The 24389-nt window shown below is 26.6% G+C and overlaps 6 protein-coding genes across 8 annotated transcripts; 3 read left to right on the top strand and 3 right to left on the bottom strand.

Moving 5' to 3' along the window:
• The first annotated feature begins 212 nt into the window (after nucleotides 1-212).
• Nucleotides 213-6847, top strand: Nup188 (nuclear pore complex protein Nup188). The gene is made up of 5 exons (XM_003697865.4): nucleotides 213-465; nucleotides 611-821; nucleotides 895-1365; nucleotides 1444-1568; nucleotides 1648-6847. Exons 1-5 carry the CDS (start codon nucleotides 437-439, stop codon nucleotides 6542-6544), a joined length of 5733 nt encoding a protein of 1910 aa, XP_003697913.1. The 5' UTR covers nucleotides 213-436; the 3' UTR covers nucleotides 6545-6847.
• LOC100870759 (mesoderm induction early response protein 1) lies at nucleotides 6842-12074 on the bottom strand. Its single transcript, XM_086916950.1, has 6 exons — nucleotides 12060-12074; nucleotides 11940-11997; nucleotides 9817-9947; nucleotides 8508-9569; nucleotides 8309-8436; nucleotides 6842-8072 (listed from the first exon to the last, which is right to left on the bottom strand). The coding sequence occupies exons 1-6, from the start codon at nucleotides 12072-12074 to the stop codon at nucleotides 7454-7456; spliced, it is 2013 nt and encodes a 670-aa protein (XP_086773076.1). The 3' UTR covers nucleotides 6842-7453.
• On the top strand, nucleotides 11786-15182 carry CPT2 (Carnitine palmitoyltransferase 2). The gene is made up of 7 exons (XM_086916831.1): nucleotides 11786-12496; nucleotides 12585-12625; nucleotides 12712-13270; nucleotides 13357-13890; nucleotides 13969-14452; nucleotides 14582-14774; nucleotides 14874-15182. The coding sequence occupies exons 1-7, from the start codon at nucleotides 12452-12454 to the stop codon at nucleotides 15004-15006; spliced, it is 1989 nt and encodes a 662-aa protein (XP_086772957.1). The 5' UTR covers nucleotides 11786-12451; the 3' UTR covers nucleotides 15007-15182.
• LOC100871003 (V-type proton ATPase 21 kDa proteolipid subunit c'') lies at nucleotides 15180-17122 on the bottom strand. 2 transcript variants are annotated; one of them, XM_003697868.3, is made up of 5 exons: nucleotides 16556-17122; nucleotides 16356-16404; nucleotides 16189-16272; nucleotides 15730-16126; nucleotides 15180-15665 (listed from the first exon to the last, which is right to left on the bottom strand). In XM_003697868.3, the coding sequence occupies exons 1-5, from the start codon at nucleotides 16614-16616 to the stop codon at nucleotides 15633-15635; spliced, it is 624 nt and encodes a 207-aa protein (XP_003697916.1). In that variant the 5' UTR covers nucleotides 16617-17122; the 3' UTR covers nucleotides 15180-15632. The 2 variants fall into 2 exon arrangements, with proteins under 2 accessions (XP_003697916.1, XP_086772968.1); XM_086916842.1 differs by having other exon boundaries at nucleotides 15619-16126.
• Nucleotides 17123-17145: 23 nt separating this feature from the next.
• LOC100871477 (protein-lysine N-methyltransferase SMYD4) lies at nucleotides 17146-20242 on the top strand. Its single transcript, XM_086916830.1, has 4 exons — nucleotides 17146-17286; nucleotides 18033-18873; nucleotides 18992-19631; nucleotides 19706-20242. The coding sequence occupies exons 1-4, from the start codon at nucleotides 17270-17272 to the stop codon at nucleotides 20212-20214; spliced, it is 2007 nt and encodes a 668-aa protein (XP_086772956.1). The 5' UTR covers nucleotides 17146-17269; the 3' UTR covers nucleotides 20215-20242.
• On the bottom strand, nucleotides 19644-24303 carry Drp1 (dynamin related protein 1). 2 transcript variants are annotated; one of them, XM_086916829.1, is made up of 7 exons: nucleotides 23741-24303; nucleotides 22964-23528; nucleotides 22631-22878; nucleotides 21818-22528; nucleotides 21260-21536; nucleotides 20956-21167; nucleotides 19644-20855 (listed from the first exon to the last, which is right to left on the bottom strand). In XM_086916829.1, the coding sequence occupies exons 1-7, from the start codon at nucleotides 23840-23842 to the stop codon at nucleotides 20799-20801; spliced, it is 2172 nt and encodes a 723-aa protein (XP_086772955.1). In that variant the 5' UTR covers nucleotides 23843-24303; the 3' UTR covers nucleotides 19644-20798. The 2 variants fall into 2 exon arrangements, with proteins under 2 accessions (XP_086772955.1, XP_012348136.1); XM_012492682.2 differs by having other exon boundaries at nucleotides 21260-21587.
• Between the last annotated feature and the right edge of the window lie 86 nt (nucleotides 24304-24389).

Below are 24389 nucleotides of genomic sequence, written 5' to 3' on the forward strand. Positions count from 1 at the left end.
CTTAGTTGTATTAAAATTAATAAAAAAGCATCTAAATAATGAAAATAGTATTTATTTTTTATGAAAATTATGTTTTGTAAAAATTATTTTTCTTAATCCATGAACTGCGCGCCAATTCTTGGCGGGAAATCTACAGCAGTATAACCAACATGAACCCTAGGGTCCCTAATCATTTCTATTTTAACATATATAAATCAATAATCCAATTAACTGAAAGCTGTTCGAATGTTTATATCAGTCGTTAAATTTTGTACATTGATCGAGGTTATGTCTCGATTATTGTTTATAGTACATATTAATCTTGAATTATTATTATTATCAAATAGAAAGTAATATTAAATAATATAATATTATATATTTAATTGAATTTCATATAAGATATTGACAAGATATTTTATATGCTTTATATAAATTAATATAAATCTATATATTGGAGATGGAAGTACCTATTGTAGAAAGTTTACCGTAAGTAAATAATATTTAATTATTCGATTAAAGAAATGTTTAATCTTTAGATTATTTTAAATTTTAAAAATAAATTTATTTTTCATGTTATGGATTACCTCTATAATTAAAAAAATATATATATATATAAATCTTACAAATTAAGTTATTGCAAGGAATTATGGTTTTTAATATCGGATACAGTATGTCGGTGTGAAAAACAACTAGTAGAAGATGAAATTAAAAAAGAGACTAAACTTCTTAAAGAAGGATTATTATTTTTTAAACCATATACAGAAGCGTCACTTCAAAACATACCTAAAAATGATCCATCCCCTAGAATGTATGAATTAATCAGTAAACTTGCTCCACTTCTTGTATGTATTACAAATAAATTTTATTAATTTTTCTATAATTATCTGGTAAAAAATAATTTATTATTTATTTTAGAACTTAGATGCTATGATTACATGGGATTTAGTATGTAATTTTATAAAATATGAATATAGAAATTGTGCAGAAACTTTTGCATCACAATTAATAGATTTTACATCAATGAAAGCATTGATTGATGATATTTGGGAATTTTATTACTCTGAAAGAATGACCTTGATAAAGTGCCTTAAATTAATGGTTGAATATAAAGATGAAGATAAAGGACATCGTTATCAAAAAGAATTTGCAAAGTTCTTTGATGATGTGCTATTTGGAACTCTATTAGATTCCATTCGAAAACAAATAGAAATGCTAAAAACAATAAATCCACCTTTACGATCACAGCTATGTACAGAAGAGTATTTATACAGATTATACAATAGTAGTCTTATTGAAATGCGAGAATTACTTCATATATTAACAGTCATTATTCATGACATACATATCGCAGATACTGAATTTATGAAGTTTTATGAAAGTATTGGAGTAAGTATTGTATAACTAATAATTAAATATTATTAAATATTATTAAATTACTATACAATGATAATTTAATATTTACAGGGAGAACCAAGACGATTAGCAAGTACAAAAAGTCATGAAGATAAAAAAGCAATTGCCAGGAAAATTCAAGAAATACAATACAGTCAAGTAGCATTGTTAATAGTTGCATTAGATATTAGAAAACAGTATGTTTTTTATACTTTCTATTTTTTTATTTAAAATTTTAAATATTATAATGTTAATAAAAATATATTTTCTTTGTAGCTTTAATATGGAAGATTGGATACATAGTGTGAGAAATAGTATGCAAGAAACCTTTGAACAAAAATGTATTCGTGATAATTTTCCTCAAGATAGTCCACTCTTTTTATCCTGGATGTTAGCAAATTATGCCATCGATCCTGAAAATATTGATACTTTGAATCGATTTAAACATTTTGGTATCAAAGCCATAAAATTAAATGTTTTTCATTACTTGCAAGACTTGATGAATAGCGAAATGATTTGTGAAAAAACTCATTATGCTGAAGTTGTACGAAGTAGTGTATACAACCTTCTTACTTTAGCATGTGCTTTTATCAATGAAGATAAATTAAATGACGAAAATGAAAATGAGTTAAATTATATCTTCAATGCTGTTGCTGCTACAATTCAATTTCCTGAAACTGCAATGCGATTTTGGAAAGAACATGATGATGGTTTATGGTTGATTTATAAATTTGCAGTTGAACAATTTCCATACGAATTTGAACCATTAACAAATATTGCAATTGGATTAGCATCTGCATCAGAATTGAGTGCCGAAAAAATCGCAATAGAATTGGATAATCTTCCATCATTAACATTAGAAGTACCGAGACAACGAGACTATAGCAAACCATTCAAACCATATGAACAAGAATGTGTAATTCACAGAAATTCATATGCTATATCAGAAGATTGCCCATGTGAAAATATACGTATATTGTCAAGTGGATCCGAAGTAGTGATATTCCGACAAAGAGCAAGTTATTGGCATGCTTTACATCACAAAATAGAACAGCTGTTTTCCCAAGCAGGTGGTGGAATTACAGGCTGTAATAAAATGAATAAAAATTTGCCAGAGTATGTTTCACAAGGTTTAAAATTGTTAAAAACATTAGCTAAACACATAGAAATATGGAATAGAGAAAATATGGTTATTCCAACAGAATTAAGTTTTGAAATCATAAACAGATTTTCTTATCCTGTATTACCTGAAGAAAAAATGTATATATACAAAATAGTTGCAGCTTGCATCAGTATTTCATCCGAACTTGTATTAGAATATCCAGAAGAAATTTTGTCTCGAATGCGAGCAGGTGTCTATCCAAGATTTAATAATCGGTATCAAAAAACATTAGATTTTGCTGAAGCAGTTTCCTTCGATGGTGGTATAATTGCGTCATGGTTATCTGCAATAGAAACGATCGCTCATTCTTATCCAATTTTGAATGCATATTTAGATATTTTATCAAAATATTTAATCAGAAAATACAACGAGGAAGCTCTATATACAATAGAAATACCTGGCATGGTGTTTTTATTGCAAGGTGTTTTACCAAAATTAGATTTCTGGTATTTCGATTCGGATGCAGAAAGAACTGACTTGTGGTTAAAAAGCATGTTTTGTCTTCATAGAGCGCTCGAATCTAGTCTACCAAAAGAAGATATACGTAATGAATTACAACTTGTTGTTGCATATAGTTTATTGTATTTAGAACCACGACATGCTTTACTTAAATTAATTCGTACTGGCGAACGTACTTTACATAATAAAATGATGGCAGAAACAGATTGGATTCGCGGAAAAGGTTTCAAAGCAATCAAAAGTGTACAATTAGCTTTATCTGTAGTAAATAGATTACTTATATTCCGAAAATCCCTGGGTTTAGAAATAGGAGAGAGATCACCATTAGAAGCTGCATTATATTCTTCACCTCGTGTACCAAATGGACTTTTAATAGTACCTACAATTGTAAATTATTTGTATGTTTGGTTCAGTCCACCTTTACAAGCAATGGCTGTTAGATTATTAAAAAAATTTGCTGAAGGATCATCTATGTCACTTTTAGTTTGTATGGGTATGGACGGTACAGCTATACGAGAGACTTTCGCTTCTCGTAGAGGTCTTATGTCACCAACTTGTGTCGCAGATGTCAAAGTTGCTATTCTTGAACTAGTTGCTGTATGCTTAGAAAAACAACCTGGTCTTACAGAAGCTCTCTTTAATATCGTACATCCAGCAGAATGCAAACGAATCTTTCCTCGATCGGTAGAAGAATTTTTTACTGAAGGATGTAGACAATTTTTAGTTAAATATTTAAATCGAATCTATGAAAGAGACGATATTGTTAGCGACAAGTTGTATAATAGCACAATGGCGTTATTACGAGCAATGTGGTATCATAGAAATGAAATTCTTGTAAATTTTTTTCGAAAACGCGAAAATTTTTGGACTCACCTTTTTGCTCCGCTTTTCAGAGAAATATTACCAGGTGCAAAAGGTTATTCTCATTTGCTAGATATAATTACTTTAGAATTGTTCAAAAGTACTACATTGGAAGATGATTTTACTATGAATCTGAAAAAATTATTGGACAAATCGAAAGATTATTGGAAAAAATTGGCAATATACATACTTGATGATGTACATACTGTTAAACAAGAATCATTAAACAGTTGTGAGAAGCGAGATATTAATATTACAGATTCGTTATATGAAACTAATTTGGAATCTTGGTACAATTTTATTGTCACATTAACTGATGAAAGAATAGCTATGAATTATCCTATTAATGTATCGCAAGCACAATTAATAACGCAACGTTCCTTAGAATCGCTACTTGAACGGATCAAGCAATCTTATGATGTTTCTAGCCGAAAAATTACTATGTTGCTAGCTTCTTTATCGCTTCGATGTATTACTTCTTGGAAACAAATGTGTGTTGATGATTCCAGAATTTTTAAATCTGGATTGACACAGTTAATGCAAGAAATTAGTCAAGCTTATTGCACTTTTGGAAAATCTTTACGTCAAACATTAATTTCTTTGCTTCTCGGATGCGTACAATGCGTGAAAAGTACTTTACGCGAGGATGTATCAAGTCTCGAATATCTTCTATCACATTCCTGTACAATTGCTGCCTGTGAATTAGAGGAGTTAAAAGAAGCTGCTATTCAATTAGAAAGAAGAAAACAAGAACAGCATTTGGTTAAACGAAAAGAGATCGATTGTAAAATAGATACGATTGATAGTGTAACTACACAAAAGAATGCCGAAGAAAGAAATGCAGAAACTGTTCGCGGGATTCGGGAAAGTTTACCAGCAACTTTAGCTGTTTGTATGGTTACCCAAGTATTACGTTCCTATATAGAACGAAATACTACAAAGTGTCAACGAAAATCTAGCTGTGTACAATTTCGACAAATGATACCGGAATTGATGACGTGCATCGGTGTTACTTTACAAAAATATTCATATTTAAGATTTAGCACTGCTGCTCTTAATTTGCTTAATTTAATCATTCGATCTCCTTACGCTTTACATCCAATTAATGAAAATGATATCGCGAAATTATGGTTAAGTTTAATTCCACCCATTGACATTGGAAATAGTATGTTAGATTCATTATACGATGATTGTCCAAATGGACAATGGCGATGTCAGGATTGGTGGCCGCTTTATACACTTGGCCTTGAATTTTTAATAGGACTTGTCACTAGAGAAATGCCTAATGTTTATATCAAATCTATCACAATGTTTCTACATTCTCATGAATATCAATTAATGGTTGCGTCAACTTTATTAAGACATACAGCAGATCTTCTTGCTGCCGATTTGGTGCAATCTCTCGTTGCTCTTATTCATATTATTGCAACGCAACCATATGTTTGGAATTCGATACAACCAAATGTTTGTGAAACTCTAATTAAATGTATGTATTTGGCATATGATAACACCGTAAATCTATTACTAAGACCACGAATTCTTAAATTCATTATTGATGGTATCAGTGTGGAAAGTGCTGAAGAATTAGAATCTTGTGATAAAAGATTGCCAAGTGGTGAATTAAAATTGTTAGTTAACAAGTTGATCATTATAAATACAACCTGTGCGTTAAGTTTCGTTCATTTTTCACCGAGACTAAATACTCTTGTAGATACTATATATACGCAAGATTTTTGCTATACTCCAATGGCTGAAATGAATTTTGGACCACCTCATATGAGCATGAGTTCCGGACCACGATTAACTTATGGCACGATCATTAGTTCGACGCAATTATTTACACAGGCTCTACATTATCGATCTCAGCCCATCAGTTCTTCGTCCGTTTCACTTAGTAAGCAAACAGATAAAACAGACTCTGCTAAAAAAGAATGGGAGCATGCTGCACCAGAAGATCGGCGAATGCATTCGAGCAAAGATCTTAGAAGGATTATTCATGCGGCATCTGGTTCCACGTCAAGATCCTCTTCTAATGTAGGAAGTGAATTTTTGGCATATGTAAGTGGCTTAGATGTAACTGTGCCGTTATTAAGCAGTCCAAGACTTGTACGCAGACCTTACGATCCTCTTATTTGCGAAAATACTATTCTCTCAAGAGCAACAGCCTTAACAAGCGGTAGACATGTAACAAAAGGAATATCAAACAGTGATAGCCCTGTTGTAGCAAAGTATCAAAAATTTAGCGATCCTTGGTTTGAATCTATGGATGAAAATAATACCAGATTTGCTCTTGAAATTAATCTCGTATTGATCTTGTATCAAGCTCTGGAAGGAGTTAGAAGTCCAAGAATCGCTCTTCGAGATCGACAATTAATAGCGCGCGAAACAGTGACTGAATTAGGAGTTTTCTTTGATTTTCTTGAACATCGGGGTACACCTGATGACTGGCAAGTTAAGGGTTCTCTAATCAATTCTGATGCTAAAAGCATAAGGACTATTCAACAAACTGTTGACTTCAATCAAACCATCTTACCCGCTAGATTAAAAGAAATACAAGGAACTATATTCAAAGAGAATGTGCACACTACAGGAAAATACGCAATCAATATTAATAATATACAATTTTTATCTTTGATGGGAAAGTTATTTAAGACTGTTGTGGAATCTTTAGATTTAACACAATATCGATAACAACTGGAATTTCGATAAATATATGTGCTTTAAATTCAAAAGAAGAAAAAAGCGAAAAGAAATTATTTAATACTATACAAAAAACTGATTTATAATATATGTTGGAATTCGCAATAAAATAACAATTTTTATTATAATTTTGTGTTTAGTATGTGTAAAGGATAAAAAAATTAATTGCAAGGATTCACAAATGTACTTAAAATTTCTTTTGTGTGGATAAAATAATGATTGAGATAACAAAAAGTCACATTTAACATATTGTGCATCCTTGATGAAAATACAAAAAAAAGAAGTATATATTCATCAAATTTCATTTAATTTAACCATTTCAAATTACCAAAATCCTATTTCTTTCAAATTTGTAAATCATAAATTTTTGTACAATCAGTAGTAGCAAGAATTAGATACGTGTTTTAAATAACGATTATTATTTTTTATAAATTTGTCTGTTACTACAATTCTGTAATTGTATCGTTCATTCGCTTTAATAACATTTAATTATTTATAAATCTGAAAATGCGAATCATTTAGACACATTTTAAACTTATATTCTTTTTGTAAATCTACAGGATCATCGGGAATGGTTATAGGAAAGTAGAAAGCAGAAAGTATGGAAAAAGCTGTAGTAATTTATGTTCATATACCACTTAATCTAATCAATTATCTTTCCAATTTTACTTAATTTGCTATTATTTATTTCGATTTCGCGAAAAACTTTTTTTTTCTTTTTTTTTTATTTTCGCTATAGAAATTAATAATCATATTACGATATAGTATAAAAATATAATTCGTGGTATTAACGAATATTATATGTTATGACGATAATGATAACGCGAGTGTTAAATAAATCATCTCGCACCAAGATATTTGACACCTTCCAGGCTGAAAACCTGAAAGTTGTGTTCGACGCTAAGGAGGTAAATGAGGTAAAATGTTCTCCGGTGATGGTGTATCATGCACATCATTGTTTCTCGACGTTACTCGCGAGCGATAAAAATTATTAGAGGCAGTAGAAGTGATGGTAGAACTGCTTGTAACCGTGCTTGTGATTCCAATGGCCGTAACCATTGGAACAGTACTTGTTGTTGTTGTATTTATTGAGATCGTCGTTACGATACAGGAGGTAGAATGATTTCGAGATGTCAAATTCGACCACATATGTGGATTTGTATAGCTAGAATCGGACGGTGAACAATCGGAATGACGAGTTGTCGCAGTACAATATATAGATGTTGACAATATAGTTGAAACAGAACCTGAAGATACAGTTACAGCAGTTGATATTGGTGGTGGTGGTGGTGGAGGTGGTGGTGGCGGTGGTACTGGTGTCGGTCCATTCGAGTCTGCTAAAGAGTCAATTACAGAACCATCCCATGGTTCCGCTGATTTTGCTTCCTCGTTATTTGGAACACTAACGGTTGACCTTTGTCGTTTCGCATCACCGTATAGTAAACAATGAACGTTTGGTGAACTGCTACGATCGCGAACACCCTCTTGTTCTTCCAGAAATCGGTCCATATAGTCCCTGCTTACGATTCAACGATCTTGTCATACTTCAAGTTTTCAATCGTAACATAAAAATGTAACAATAGAAACTATATAATTCGATCAAAATTTAATTGATTACAAGTTTATTTAATAGAAAAGAAAAATAAAAAAAAAAATATATAATTATTATAATAATTTAAATTTATAAACGTATAAATATATATTTTTTTTATGTATATATATATTTTAATATTATAAAGCAGAGAAAATACTCACGTGATACCAGGATGCAAAGCATATTTTTTCTTTTCTAAACGAGCTTTGTATGTAAATATATCATGTCTTTCTGTTTTCTTCCAAAGATAATAAAATTGCACTAATTCTCCAACAGATCGCGTTCTAACCTATTATAATAATTTACGTTATATATATATTTCTTACCATAAAATAGTTCAAGTTTATACTTGATGCATACCTTATTTTTTTGTATAAGATGAAAATCTTTTCCATAACTTCGTAATCCAGATTCAAAATTATGACATTCTTCTTCCGACCATAGACTAACTGCATCCGTTGGTGGTACGACGTTCATTCTTCGTCTCCTTAATGCTTCTTCAAGATTATAGCCACATTGTAACAATAAATATAAGGCTTGTTCGTCATCTCTGATATGAGATCCTGTAGGAAGAGAACCACCTTTTACAGCTGGTAATTGTGCTCTTTCTAAAAACTCTTCAGTTTCCTCTTCAGGTATATGGCTAGGATCCCACAACATCTTATCCTCATTTTCATAAGGTAAAGCATCATCATAATGGCAAAGACCTTCTGGTATAGCCGCTTGATAATTAATACCAACCATGATTGTCTTCTTCCATTCTTCTTCATCTGGACTATAATCACAATCATCTTCTTCTTCTTCGCTTTGTGGTCGTGAAACGCTTCTTAGTAATCTTGATGTGCCTATACCACTACTAACTATTCCATCTTCTCCTCCATCTACCATACCACTGCTAACATTAATTTCCACTCCACCACCAGTATTATCATTTGTTGTACAGCTAGCAAGTGCGGTTATACTGCTACATTTAGTAGTATTACCACCAATAGTTGAAGTTGTTCTTGTGCTTTCATTGTTACTACAACCATCCATCATAGAACATTCTTCCACTTCACCTTCTTCATCATCTTCATCATCATCATGAATTCTATGTCGTCTACTATTATCTCCGGTACCTACACTATTGGTATTATTTCCTTTCATTGTTGATCCTGATACTAATGACGACGAATCTTTTCCTTTTACCAACATTTCTGTATAAAATTGCTTGAGATCTGGTTCATTACTAGTTGCATCCGCTTCATCATCATCTTCATCATCATCTGCGTCATTATCTCCTTTATCTGAATATTGTCCTTCAATTTCTGGATCACCGCTTCCAGATGGAATTAACATTCGGTCTGAACTGTTTGAATTTTCCGTTGATGGATCCCCGTATCCATACATCGCAAGTAGGTCTTTTAGTGGCATATCACCTTCCTGAAAGAAGACAAAAACACAAATGATTACCATGCCACATATAACAAACAGACTAAACATACGAATCTCACTACGAGAACGCACTTTGAGTCCAAAGTGTTGTAGAAACTTATCATAATTGTAATTATTTATGGGCTTGATTTTTTCATTTCACAGGCTTGATCCTAGAATAGTTGGGATCAGAAACTTGTTACAAAATGAACATTGCATATGTTAAATATTTAACTCATTCACCTCAGAATTATACCTTTTGTAAGTTGGACAACTCGTTGTGAGAATCTTCACTACCTTCTAAAGCTTCTTCTTCATCTAAAGTCCGCTCATCATCAAAATCATTTATCATCATTTCTGTAGCTGGACCCATATCATAATCTCGATCTGCCCTACAAAATATTAAATATATAAAACTATATTTATGTTTTATTTTTGTATTAATTATGAATTATAGAAAATATCAAAACTCGATCGCTAATTTATTTCTACTAACATGTTTATGTTTCTTGCAGTAATCAAAGTAAAAACATATCACGTAGATATTTGGAGATTGTATCTATTGTATACACTGCACAATGCACACTATGAAAATGATGAAGAAGAATGTCCTTGAACTATTTATATTGTTGATTTTTTCTAGTTCTATTGATTTATTTAAACACTTTTATCATATAAACAAAATAATATATTAAGAAATAATAACACACAGAATATAAATTATAACGTATATCTAACCTTACATTCTTATAATATTAATGCTGATTTTACATTCATGAAAACAACTTATTTTTTATCAAACAATATAATATCAATGAATTATATTTTAGTTTTGTTGTTTTTGGCACTCCGTATTATATTGAATTTCACTACACATCACTAAAAATCTTTGATTATAATGTATATATTCACAAATATAGTAAATTTTTCGGCACAAAAGTTTCATGATATATCTAACATTTTTCTAAGGCACATTTTTAATCGATGACAAAACTATTTTAACTGTATCAAGAGAAATCGTACAAGATTCTCATAAATCTTGAGAAAAAAAATTGAAAAATGCACAATATATTATTTATATTCGTTAAATGTTCCATTACGCTTCTATAGCATTCTAAAAAGCGGGAAATTCGTGAAATTCATTAAAACAACCAATCACGAACATTTTAGATTATACAGACATACATTTTGCTATTGGTTGAAAAACATATTTTCCTAAATACATTTTTTTGCAATACTAGTTGTGAATATATTTATAGTATTATTTTATAGTACATTAAATTTTTAATAAAATTTTATATTTAAAAAGTTATTAAAATTTATTATATATATATATATATATATATATATATATTTATATTATCATCAAACAAAAAAAAAGATAATATAATATTACAAACGATTTATATATGTCTTAATAACTGATATAAATTATACTTTCAAAATTAATAGAGATAGAGAAAATCATTAAAGAAAAATATTATAAAAGATAATAAAAAAATTTAGAATAAAATATATTTTGGAATTATTATACATTTTTATACATTGATATATCTAAAACAAATGATTGCATCTTTCTTTATATTTGTATATATGTTTTAATATATTCATGATTTTTAGAAAATCAATTCTAAAAGCCAATAAATACAAATGTACAAAAAATAAATACAAAAATATTTGAGGTTTATTTATTAAGTTATAAGTAATTTAAATTCGTGTTAAATAAAATATGATAAAAATAAAGTGCAACAGTGATATAATAATAAAATCTTTTTTTTTTGTTTTGTTTAATTGTTTACAAATAAACCTTAAATATTTTTAAATATTAATTTTTGTTTGTTTTGGTTTTTAAAATCGATCTTGCAGATGTATTATGAATATATTGACATTCTATATATGATATAACTATAGAGACTAATATTTTTATATAGTATGTCCCAAATGTCGATTATGAAAATTTCAATGATTTCTGAGGCGATTTCAAATAATTTTTTCCAAAAATTATTTACCAAAATTTTTGTTTCAATTTTATTATTTTATATCATGTGATTATTTAGTTTTTATGCCTTTTGATAATTTTTGACGAATAGAATCCAAAAATGTTAATTTTAAGTTTAGGAACTCACTGATTCAAAAATTATTCGTAAGTAAAGTCAATGAATAGAATATCATTTATTGATTTATATTCACAATTCATCCAATGAACGGAGTTATAGATTGCATTTGAGTAATGACTATTTAGGCGCGATAAGTCAAATTTGACTGTTAGATTATACAAGTTTTGTTTCTCTGATTAGTTTGCACAAAATATAATAATACAATTACAAACATTGTTTATTCAATATAAGTTGATTCGATATTGAAACAAAAATAACTTACCAAAATAATAATTATTGAAATTACCGGCCGCCGTAGGCGGCCGGAAAAAGAATATGACCTAACCAGTAACTTTGAAGATGTTATTTAATGGATTGTAATGGCTATCATTCACATGCAGACAGTGACTCCGCTCATAGGACGAACTGGAAAATAAACCAATATGGTGTCTTGTAACCTGTCAAAAAGTGCTTAAAAAGCACTAATTTTATATAGAAATAATTTTTAAATTAATGAATTTCTAAACTTAAAATTAATATTTTTGGATTTTAATCATCAGATTAACTACTATTAGAAAGCACAAAAAAGAGTTAATAAGTTTTAGTGCTCCAAAATAAAGTTTAGGCTATTATCTATTTAAATTAATAATATTATAAAAATATACAAGAAAATATATTTTATCTATTAATATTTTACTTTTTATATTATACAAATATTTTATATTATTACATATTTTTTATAAAGTTGTGTATATAGTGTGTAATTGTAAATAAAAATTATAAAATAAATACAATATGCTATCTTTTATATTAAAATATAATTACTTTGAAAAGAAACTAGTAAGATTCGTAAATTTCACATATTAACACATATTTAATATATAATTAATATAATAATTTCATAATCATATTAATATTTATATTTTAGATTGATCAAGATAAAGTACAATTATTATTACAAACATCAAGGTAATATTTCAATATTTAATTATAATATTATTATTAACAATGAAATATATTTAAATAATGTAAAAATATATATATACTTATTTTAGAAGAATATCTACAAAAAAAAATGAAGAATATCAATATATTGAAAAAAGTAAAACTCCAACAATGCATTTTCAATTATCTCTACCACGTTTGCCTATTCCAAAATTAGAAGATACATGTAGAAGATATTTAAATGCACAAAGGCCATTGTTATCTAAAGAACAATTAAAGAAAACTGCAATTTATGTTAATGAATTTCTGATCAAAGATGGTATTAAATTACATAAGAAACTAATTGAAAAAGATGCTAAAAATTATAATACTAGTTATATTAGTGAACCATGGTTTGATATGTATCTACGAGATCGTAAACCTTTACCTATCAACTATAATCCTTTCTTAGTTCTTGAACCAGATTCAAATCCAGAACAAAATATACAATTAGTAAAAGCTACAAATCTTATTATATCATCATTACGATTTATGAAGTCATTAAAAGAAAATATTTTACAACCAGAAATATTTTATTTAAAATCTGAAACAGCTCATAATAATATATTTCATATTATTACAAGATTTCTTCCTTCTGAATTTAGATGGTATGGAGCTTATTTATTTAAGGTAAAATAATTTTATCACAATTAAAAATAAATAAATAAAATAACTTTTTTTAAAATAACATTTCTGATAAAAATTTATTATTTTAGGCCTTCCCTTTAGATATGTCACAATATCATAATTTATTTAATACAACAAGATTACCAAAATCAATAAAAGATGAAATTTATGAAAATACAATTGGAAGACATATAATTGTAATGAGAAAAGGACATTTTTATTCTTTTGATGTAATAGATAAAAATGGTTATATTTATCAACCAAATGTAATAGCTAATTGCTTAAAATCTATTTTAGAAGATACCTTATTAAGTAATGAAACTCCTATTGGTATACTTACAACATCAGAACGTGATTTTTGGGCCAAAATCAGAACATATTTATCACAAATTGGTAACCAAGAAATTTTACAAAAAATAGATTCTGCTATATTTGTAATAATATTAGATGATATTTATGTTGGCACTGACTATAATGAGTTAATTAGGACATATCTCCATGCGGATGGAACAAACAGATGGTTTGATAAATCATTTTCTTTAATTGTTACACAAGATGGATATGCTGGAATAAATTTTGAACATTCATGGGGAGATGGAGTAGCTATATTAAGATTTCTTAAAGTAAATATTAATTTTTTTTTCTTTTTCTAGAAATGAATTAAAAAATTTTTAGTATTTAATTTTTTTTTCTGCTTTAAGAATGTAAAATATGATATTACAAAACAGCCAAAATTTTCTGCTGATGATATCAAATATCTTCAAAAAGAAGAAGTGGAAAAGCTCAATTTTATTATAGATAGTAAAATACAAAATATTGTGTATACACAAAAAAAAAAATTTGAAAAATGGATTGAAAATTTAAGTGTTGATCATATAATATTTAATGATTTTGGTAAAAATGAATGTAAAAGATTTGGTTTAAGCTCTGATGCAATTATGCAATTAGCTTTTCAGTTAGCTATATATTATCAAAAAAATTGTGTAGTACCAACATATGAATCTTGTAGTACAGCTGCATTTAAACATGGTCGTACTGAGACTCTTAGATCATGCACAATGGAAACAAAAAGAGCATGTGAAGCCATAGCTCAGAAAAATAATAATTTATCCATGTCCGAATTAAAAAATTTAATAATTAATTGTAGTAAAGTTCACAGTGAACTTTCTAAAGAAGCTGCTATGGGTAATTATAAAATGTTACATATATTATTATTAAATTTTATATTATAAAATATAAACATTAATAGAAAAATAATGAAGAAATGATGAATAATTAAAAATATATTTATATTTATTATATCCTTTTTTATAGGACAAGGATTCGATAGACATTTATTTGCATTAAAAAAAATTTGGGAATATTCAAATTCTTCAAAACCAGCTATTTTTGAAGATTCTGCATATGATAATATAAATAATAATATTTTATCTACATCAACTCTTTCAGATCCAATTATATATGCTGGTGGTTTTGGACCAGCAATAAAAAATGGATATGGAATTGGGTGAGTTTTCTTTATTATCTTTACAAATATATCATTTGCAACTTGATAACATACATAGTTTTGAATATTTTATTTACATATAATCACTTTAATATTTAGATACATGATACAAGATAAGAGATTGGGAACTATCGTGACAAGTTATAAAAATAACAGCAACGCTAGTGAATATGTGAAGTGCTTAGAGAAGGCATTTAAAAATATTCACTCTATAATGATTTATGGAAAATGATAGTATTATATATAATCAATCATTAGATATCAAGGATAGCAAGAATTTTTTTGTAATACTATTGATATATATATATAAGTCTTGAATTTATATATAATATTTGTTAAGAATTTTTATATTTTTATTAAAGAACTTTTTTTTATATTATCTAATAAAAAAAATCAACTCATAAATAATATTATATATAGTATATTTTATATATACATGAAACATATATCATATATCATATTTATTTCATATAATATTATAGTTAAAAAATATATATACAGTAGAGAAGCATTCAAAAAAGAGTGTGTTATGATCATACTCAAAATATTTTAAATAAAAGATTCTGTTGAAATAATGAACTTTACAATATTAAAAATAATTATTTATACACAAAAATTTATAATCAAAAATTGTGAAAATTATACAAATTAAAATCTATTCATAATAAAACTACATATATATATTTGTTCAATATAAAAACAAAATATTAATCTTATATAACAAAAATTTTAAATTGATTTAAACATAATAATTTTTATTTTTATATTTTCATTTCAATCATCACTAAGTGATGAAAGATAATGAATCTAAAAAATATTTTATGGATATTATATAATATTACTATTTATTTTAATAATTTATACTTTATTTCCCATCTTTACTTTAGATGTCTGCAAATTTATATGAATTAATTAGAATTTTAAAAAACAAAAATATCTTCATTAAATAACTTACCATATAAATTCCAACAATTAATCCAAAAAGTCCAATGGCAGAACCAAATATTTCTACAATAAGAATTTTAACAAAAAGTGCAGAATTTGCTGCATCAGAAAGGGCTGCACCAGAACCAACAATGCCAACAGCTATACCACAAAATAAATTAACAAGACCAACAGCTAAACCTGCTCCAAACATTAAATAACCAGCAAACCAATTTTGATCACGAACTTCTTCCTTTTGAATAGCTTCAGCAGTAAATTTTTCTAACATTCCAGATAATACAATGGCAGTAATCAAACCATAAATAGCTACAGCTTCACAAAATATTACTGAAATTAAATTTTTTGTTTTAATTCTTGGTGCTTTTACACCACCTCCAATAATTGAAACTCCTGTTGTATGTATTCCCCTGAAATAATAAATTTATATTACATTTTAAATATAAGTTATTTATAAAAAAATTAAACTTACAATGCAGCACCAACAACAGATAAAGCTACTGCAAGTCCAATACCAAGAGTTGCCCACATATATGGTGAGGTATTTTCTAAAAACCTAATAATATTCTCTTAACAATATTTTATAATATATATAACCTTAAATAAAAAAAATACCAAATTTAAATGTGCTTTACTTACCATGCAATACTAACACGCTCACCTTTTCCAGTAAATACATGATACAATACTACAAGAAAATATTATTTAAAATATAAATTTTATAAAGATAAAAAAATTACATAATTAATTAATAATATTTACAGTTAATTTTATTTTCTTTGAATAATTAATTGTTAAATTAATTGTTTAATATTTTATTTAAAAATAAAAGTCAATACCTAATACTACAATTGTTGCTGAAGCAGTACCCGCAAAAGTAGTACCCAAAATGTATCTCATTATGCTATTTTTGTTTCGTTGTTATATATAATTCTTAAGAAAAATGAAAAAACTTTAATAAATAATTGACTTTAATTTTAAAATATAACTTGATGATATAGTTTCATAAATATTAAGAATAAGAACACTTTATATACAAATTAAGAGAAAAGCGCTCACACCCGCTTTTATCATGTGACGTTTACTCTTAATGGTTACTTATACTACACTAGTGACATCAACTGTAAAAAAGTGGTATCAAACAATGTTTAAATTTTAATTTAGAATCCAAAAACTTATAATTATTTTAAATATTTTACAAAATATATATTTTGATTCATAAATGAAGTGAATTCATAATTGAAAATATTAAAATATATATATATTGTTATGAAATTATCATTATATAATTTATTTAGAATGTTAAAAGATTTTTTTATTAGTAATGATATAATAATGAATAATGAATTTTATTTTATTTGTTTATTATATTTTTTAATGATCTTATATTAAAATATAAATATAAATATAAATGTGTCATGAATATATCCCAGTACGAAATCTAATATCTAATTTTAGAATTTATCGCAGCTCATTTGTCTTCTATTTATAATAAAAATACGAGTGTTAATTTAATAGTATAATTATACAATTTATTAATATTTTAAACAATCATGTCTGTCGCAAAAGGGTAAGTAAACAATTTTTTTTATGAATTTTCATATATTTAAAAAAATATATTTTATTCTTTATTTCAAAAATTAAATTAAATAATTAAATTAAATGTATAAATTAAATCAATAAAAAGTTTTAATTTGCATAATAAAAAATATTAAAAAAATTATGTATAAAAAATGATATCAAAGATATATAAAAATTATTATTCGAACTATGTGTTAATATATATAGTTATGGAATATTTTTGAAGGGTTAATTCAAGAGTTCAAAAAAACACAAAAATTAATAAAAATATTAATTGTAGCTTATTTATTAAGTTATAAGCATTTTAAATTCGCATTAGATAAAATAAATGAAGCAATAACAAAATATAATAGCGGTGTAACGAAATCAGAATGAATCTCCCTCTTTTTGTCTCACTTCATTTGTCTATAATTCAACCGATATTTGTGTATATTTTATATTTAACTTTTATATTTGTTTTGATCTTTAGAATTAATTCTTTAAGAATGTTTCATGAAATATAATATAATATAATATATAATATAATATAAAATTATAATATATTTTAATCTTAATTAACTTACATTGACAAGAGATCTAAAATCATATAATACAATTATTAACATTAAATGCAAAAATAAAAATTATTTATATCAATTATATGTATCATTTATATCAATTATTATGTATCAATGATGAATATATATGTTAATATATATTCTATATGATTGAAACTATGATTGAAATTTTTCATAGGTATATCAACTTTAGTGAATTTTTTAAGATTGCTTATGATGCTGTCATAGAGCCATATGCAAATAATTTCAAGAAATTTTCTGAAAATGGAGATAGAGAAGAAATGATTAAAGTCCTTATAAGCATACCGAGTATTGAAAATATAAAAATTATTGAATCATATAAGGGTAAGGATGATATTAAAGCAGCAGAACTTTGTAACAAAAATCGCGAAATGATAGTTAAAGATGGAATTGTGCACGAAGAAACAAATAAAAGTAGTATCCTTACCGAAACACTGTTTAAGGCCAGTGTAAGTAGTAAATTGTTTCTAGATGCGCTTTTAGATTGCGCACACTATTATTATAATTCGAAAGCTTTTGTAAAATGCTTAAAATATTGTGAATGCATGCTTGCACTTCCTGAAAATCTTTACAATACAACTACTGAAAGTATAAACGGTTTTTTGGAACATAGAAAAGCATGTATGCAATTAGAACGTGAATGCTATAAAAGTTTGAAAGAATCATCTTCTCAGGACAAAAGATTGCATAAAAAATACAGTAAAAATCAAAATACTTCCTTCGAGATAGCAAATTATGTACCAATAATTCCTACTCTTAATGGGAAACAACATACTATTCTTAAAAGTTGTTCAGATGCTGTTACTTTACAATTTGATGAAAAACGAGGTCGACATCTTATAGCTACCAAGAACATCAAAGCAGGATCTGTTCTTATTGTTGAAACACCATTTGCTTTCAGTACAAATAAAGAAGCACTTGGTAGAAATTGTTTACATTGTCATATTACTCTAATGTCGAGTAATAGTGTTAAAATTCCTTGCCATTATTGTCAAACAGTTAGTAGGATAAATAATTTTAATTCATTTATATTGTTTTATATTTATTTTTTCGTATTTTAATTTACTAATATATATTGACTATTTCTAAAATATGATTAAATTTATACTTCTACAGGTATCTTTTTGTTCGGAAAAATGTCGTAGTAAAGCGTGGCAAATATATCATCAGTATGAATGTTTCATATTTGATGCTTTCTTTGAAAATGATTCCGAACAAATACAACGAAATACTTCATATTTGTTGTTAGCTTATAGAATGATAATTTCAGGATTTTTATCTTCAACTGAACAAATTAACAATATCGAAAAAAAAAAAATTCCTTTTCTAAACAATAATTTTCTTCAATATTATGTTACAAATATAAATAAAGAACGTAGTAATTTAGGAACAAATGAAATTTATAATCCTTACGATTATCGTACTATATTAAATTTAGAAACTCATTGTACAAAAATGGAACCTAAAACAAATCTCATTCGTGCTATCGAAGCTATATTTTTAGCAAAGTGCTTTACTTTTGTCTTGAGTAAAATGGATGTTATTTATTTAAAAGAATCCTTCATCTCTTTGGCAGTAGCAATATTGCATCACTTACAGGCTATTAATTGTAATGCTTATGAAATTGTGGAAAATATATATGACAAAAAAACACATATTTGGGAACCAAGACAAATAGGTGGAGCAATTTATCCTTCGGTTAGTCTTATAAATCATAGTTGTTATCCAAATGTTGTTCGTCATACTTATCCATCAGGTAAAAATTGTGTTCTTAATAAATGATTCTCTATATTTTATATATTACAAATAAATTTGAATAATTTTTCACAGGAATAGTTGTAGTAAGAACATTACGTTTTGTTGGTAAGGGTACAGAAATTCTTGATTGTTATGGACCACATTGGCTTAGTGAAAACAAGTTATCAAGAATCGAATATTTATGGAAAAAATACCGTTTTCTATGTACATGTGATGCGTGTATTCAAAATTGGCAATATCCGTTACCCGAAATAATGAAATATAAGTGTAAAACATGTTTAGAAATTATTGGCATAATTGCATTAAATGAAAAACATATGCAAAATATATTAAACAAACAATGTAATTGTACTAAGACAATTAATTTAAAAAAGATAAAAAATCAACTTCAAAAATCAGTTAAAAAAAGATTAAATGCTATTTCTAAAATGCATGAAGGCCATTATGAACAGCCTCTTCTTCAATTACTTGAGCATATACAATTTATTGAAAAATTTTTTATCACACCCAATATGGAGACTATCAAAACACAACAATGTATTATACAGTGTTACAATCAATTTGCTTGTACCTCTCAATAACAAAAGGCAATAAAAATTACTAATCATATATAATATATATCATATGCACACACGAGTAAACACACAACATACACATAGCTTTGGATCTGTATCACAAGTAATCATAAATAAGATCCTTATTATCTTTTACATTAACTACTATTAATTTTTTCATGCAGTGCAAAATGTTACAAAATATAACAAACTGCTTTATATCTATGATCGTTTATATTTGCTTTTATATTTCTTATAAAAAAAAGTTAATTTTTTTAATATAAATATTTGCATAACTTTAGAAAAGCTTTTAAAATAAAATTATGGCAACATTATTATAAATTATGGTATCATTGTTATAAATGGTAATATTTTGATTATTTAATATCAAAATTTATTATAAATGCAGGTGTGATTGTATTTTATTTTTTATACCAATGAAATAAAACTAAAAAAAATCTTAAAAACTACTATAATTGTAAACATTATTTGCATGAAAAATACAAATTATATACAGTGTTTAGACATATATGACTTCATTTGTCAGTTTATTAAACCAAACTGTCTAAATTGAACTATAAATTGATCATGTAAATAATAGATAAATTCTATTACCACATATGCGTTTCTCGAATTTCACTAATAATATGACCAGCTTGCGTTAATGCCTATAATAAAAACACATAGATCGATAAATTGTTTAGAACTTTAAAATATATTATATAAAAAAAATATTATCATTTATATGATAAATATGAAGATATATACTTTTAGCATATCTGCTGCTTCTTTGCGTCTAACAGCAACATGTTCACTTTCATTTAAAAGAACTTCAGCATGATGTGATTTATATAAATGTGTTACAAGCTCACTTTGTAAGTTATCTTTTACATAGTTAACTAAGAAATGCATGACAGCTTTTGGTACACTATCTTGTATAGATTTTCGTACAATGTAAAAGTATGATTTTATCAATCTTTCTGTAAATAAAATATATAAATAAAATAATATAAATAAATGATATAAAATATTATTTAAAAAAAAAAAAAAAGAGTTTCATTTCTATTCATACCAATCACATCACAGTCTCGTTGTTCTCGTTCGCTCAGTTTACGAGATGTTTGCACCGGTACTTCAGGTAACAGATTTACAGGTTTTTGTTGTGAAGATGCTTTCTGTATCTCAATTATTGGATTTGAATTTGAATTTGGATGGGGAGAAGAACTGCTCTCACGATTTCTTACCGGAGAACCATCAATCGAACTAGTTGAATCAGTTCTTCCTTGAGGTATAAGATTATTTAACAGCCAATTGCTTAAAACCATTTGATGTCCTTGTTGATCTTTATTCTGTTCAGGTAAAGATGCCACTTCTTCTTGATTATTAATTGATTTTACATTCTATTAGAAATGTATATGTGTTAGTTACATAACACACAGAACAAATTGATTAAAAAACACTTAAATATTATATCATTTAATAAAACATAAAATTATTATGTTTCTTATATATATTATCTATATATTATACACATATTGTTTAAAATATAATAAGAAAAAATATTAATACAAACAAAATATAAATTAATGAATATTATTAATGATTATAAATATTATTAATAATTACTTACTGCTTCATTTGAAGTTATATTACTTGATGTGGTATTTGTAGTAGAAGGAACTTTCCTATTATGTTTTATATGATCTACATTAGAATTTTTTAATAAAGATGATACAAGAGCTGCATCTTTATGAAAATCTGGATGCTTAGTATTGATATATGCTAATTCTATAGCAACTAAATTTTCAACCATTTGATTAGTAGGTGGGAGACGTCGACGTAGTAATTGCGTTACAACATCAACAATACGTTCATGTAATTTTGGAAAACGTAACATTTCTTGCTGTACTTCAGTACCACAATGTTGAATAATTCTTTGCATTTCTTCATGTACAAGTTCTACACATCGTAATGATGGTTCTTCGAGTCTTCGAATTTGTCGTTTAACTAATAATTCAAAGGAAACCTCTGGTACAAATAGAGCAGGTCTTGGACCAGTTGCATTTCGAATAGCCGTTAAAATATCCATTTTTGTAAGACCTGCCAATGGATGTATGGAATCCAGTGTTTTTCCAAATGTTTCATGAAATATATAACAAATTCGAGCACCACCACATAATTCTGTTGTTTCTATGTTTCTAGCTGTTCCTTCAATTGTGGAACAGTAACTGCTTGCAAATTTAGTAATTATTTGAAGTAAAGTTTGACTTTTGTCACTAACATCCTCACCATATGAATTAAGAAGGGTTTGAAATTGTGAAACCATCACATTTACTCTCGTCTGTTTTTAAAAAATATAAGTTCTACCAAATTATGCCTATTTTAGTTTTTCTAGCTATGTATGACAAATTGTTACTTATTCAAAAATTCTCTATTGTATTACCTTTAATTCTGGAAGACAATCCCGAATATGATGCATCAGTAAACGGTTTAGAGTTTTAGCTAAATAAGGAGTTCCATTTCTGTTTGCTAAAGTAGGATATTTACGTTGCAGAAATGCAGCTTCATCTTTTAATGCATCTTGAATACTTTTATTATTCATAATATCTTGCTGAGAACGGTTAACTACACCAATAATTCCTAATTTTACAGGTATAACTCTTCCACATAATATATCTATAGCATCAGTTCCTGCAATATTATACAATAATATTTTTACAAATTAAAAGAAATTATAAAAATTTTAAATAATAATAAATGTACTAATAAAAATTACCAGCATCCATAAGATCCAATTTAGTAACAACAGCTAATGTACGTCTTCCATCTGGATCCACATCTTTACTAAGTTTTAAACTTTCACTTGTAGCCATATCAGTATTTGCAGTAACAACAGCTAATATAATAGAATTAGGATTACATATATATTTTAAAACAAGTTGCCGTATTTGACTTTCAATATCCTCTGGTTGGTCACCAACTGGTACTTTTGTAATACCAGGAAGATCAATGAGAGTTAAATTAACAACTGATGTTGAATATATTTTTAAATTAATTGGTTCAGGACAAATTCCTTTGTTAGATCCAGCCATGCGTTCTGTTTCAGATTCTATTTCTTTACGAATTTCACTAAAATCTGTATAAATTTTATTTTTAGTATGTAAAAATGTGCCCCATTCATCTAGATCTAATGTTCCATTTTCTGCACTTCGATGTTCACGATCATCTTTGGGTGTATAAACAAGTTGCAATATTAAAGGACGTCTAGTAACTATACCAGTACCTCTAGGTAAGAAAGATCGACCAACCAGACTTTCTATTACAGATGATTTTCCTGAACTCTAAAAAATAAAATTATATTTACTGCAACATATCAATATCATAAGTAAATTTTTAATTCACAAAAAATTTATTATAAATCAAATTATTTATAAATCAATTAAATAAATTTTAGATTATTCAAATGTATTTTTATTTTTAGAAAAAAAAATTTTAATTTAGATTATAATTATAAACTATAAATCTTCTATTCATTCAAAAAGTTTTAACTGACCTGTGTACCAAGTACTACGATTTGCGGTAATTGTATAGCATCAGCACCAACAGTATTAAACACATCTTGTAATTTATTTATTACAGGTATCAAAGCTTCCATTATAAAGTAAATGAAAGATAAATCGATCAAGACAGTTATGCGATACGAGCCGGTGTAAGAGCTCTTTTATTATAAGTAAATCTATAATTACATAAGCTTATAATAGACTTTCAATTTTTAGAAAGTATAATTTTTTACAATTAATATTATTTATTGTATTAATTTTTTCTATATTGATATTTTTTTTCTTTTCACCACAAAAATTCTACATTTGCTGTTTCCAACCACCTTTTCTCTATTCCATAATCTACACGCGTGCGCATGCTATAATATTTTACATATTAAAGTGTATGTATGTATAAATCTCATAGTTAAAGTTTAATTGTTTCTACTACGTAAAATCTGTTTTAGAAAAAGTTTTTTTTATTGTTTTTTTTATAATTTTATTTAAAAAAATATAATTAACTAAGATTTTATAAATATATATCAATAGTTATTTTTAAATATGAAATATAATGATTAGAAAAATATAAAAATAAAATTTAATTGATTTGACAGAAATAACATGAAAACTAGCCAAAATGATGGATAAAATAGAATATAAGAA

This window comes from Apis florea, unplaced genomic scaffold (genome assembly GCF_048593485.1).
Source record: "Apis florea isolate Af1SG1 unplaced genomic scaffold, ASM4859348v1 contig_3803_pilon, whole genome shotgun sequence".
NCBI lineage: Eukaryota > Metazoa > Arthropoda > Insecta > Hymenoptera > Apidae > Apis > Apis florea.

Coding starts and splice junctions, on each gene's coding strand:
- Nup188 (XM_003697865.4), top strand. CDS start 437: ATGGAAGTACCTATTGTAGAAAGTTTACC. Junction 822..894: donor GTAAACTTGCTCCACTTCTT/GTATGTATTACA, acceptor TATTTATTTTAG/AACTTAGATGCTATGATTAC. Junction 1,569..1,647: donor GCATTAGATATTAGAAAACA/GTATGTTTTTTA, acceptor TTTTCTTTGTAG/CTTTAATATGGAAGATTGGA.
- LOC100870759 (XM_086916950.1), bottom strand. Junction 8,437..8,507: donor ATCTTATACAAAAAAATAAG/GTATGCATCAAG, acceptor TTATTATAATAG/GTTAGAACGCGATCTGTTGG. Junction 8,073..8,308: donor GCTTTGCATCCTGGTATCAC/GTGAGTATTTTC, acceptor TTGAATCGTAAG/CAGGGACTATATGGACCGAT.
- CPT2 (XM_086916831.1), top strand. CDS start 12,452: ATGCTATCTTTTATATTAAAATATAATTACTTTGAAAAGAAACTA. Junction 12,626..12,711: donor TTATTATTACAAACATCAAG/GTAATATTTCAA, acceptor TACTTATTTTAG/AAGAATATCTACAAAAAAAA. Junction 14,775..14,873: donor AAAAATGGATATGGAATTGG/GTGAGTTTTCTT, acceptor TTTAATATTTAG/ATACATGATACAAGATAAGA.
- LOC100871003 (XM_086916842.1), bottom strand. CDS start 16,616: ATGAGATACATTTTGGGTACTACTTTTGCGGGTACTGCTTCAGCAACA. Junction 16,405..16,555: donor AGCAACAATTGTAGTATTAG/GTATTGACTTTT, acceptor ATTTTCTTGTAG/TATTGTATCATGTATTTACT. Junction 16,273..16,355: donor GAGCGTGTTAGTATTGCATG/GTAAGTAAAGCA, acceptor GAATATTATTAG/GTTTTTAGAAAATACCTCAC.
- LOC100871477 (XM_086916830.1), top strand. Junction 18,874..18,991: donor CTTGCCATTATTGTCAAACA/GTTAGTAGGATA, acceptor ATACTTCTACAG/GTATCTTTTTGTTCGGAAAA. Junction 19,632..19,705: donor TCGTCATACTTATCCATCAG/GTAAAAATTGTG, acceptor AATTTTTCACAG/GAATAGTTGTAGTAAGAACA.
- Drp1 (XM_012492682.2), bottom strand. CDS start 23,842: ATGGAAGCTTTGATACCTGTAATAAATAAATTACAAGATGTGTTTAAT. Junction 22,529..22,630: donor ATTGTCTTCCAGAATTAAAG/GTAATACAATAG, acceptor TTTTAAAAACAG/ACGAGAGTAAATGTGATGGT. Junction 21,588..21,817: donor ATATAACTTCAAATGAAGCA/GTAAGTAATTAT, acceptor CATTTCTAATAG/AATGTAAAATCAATTAATAA.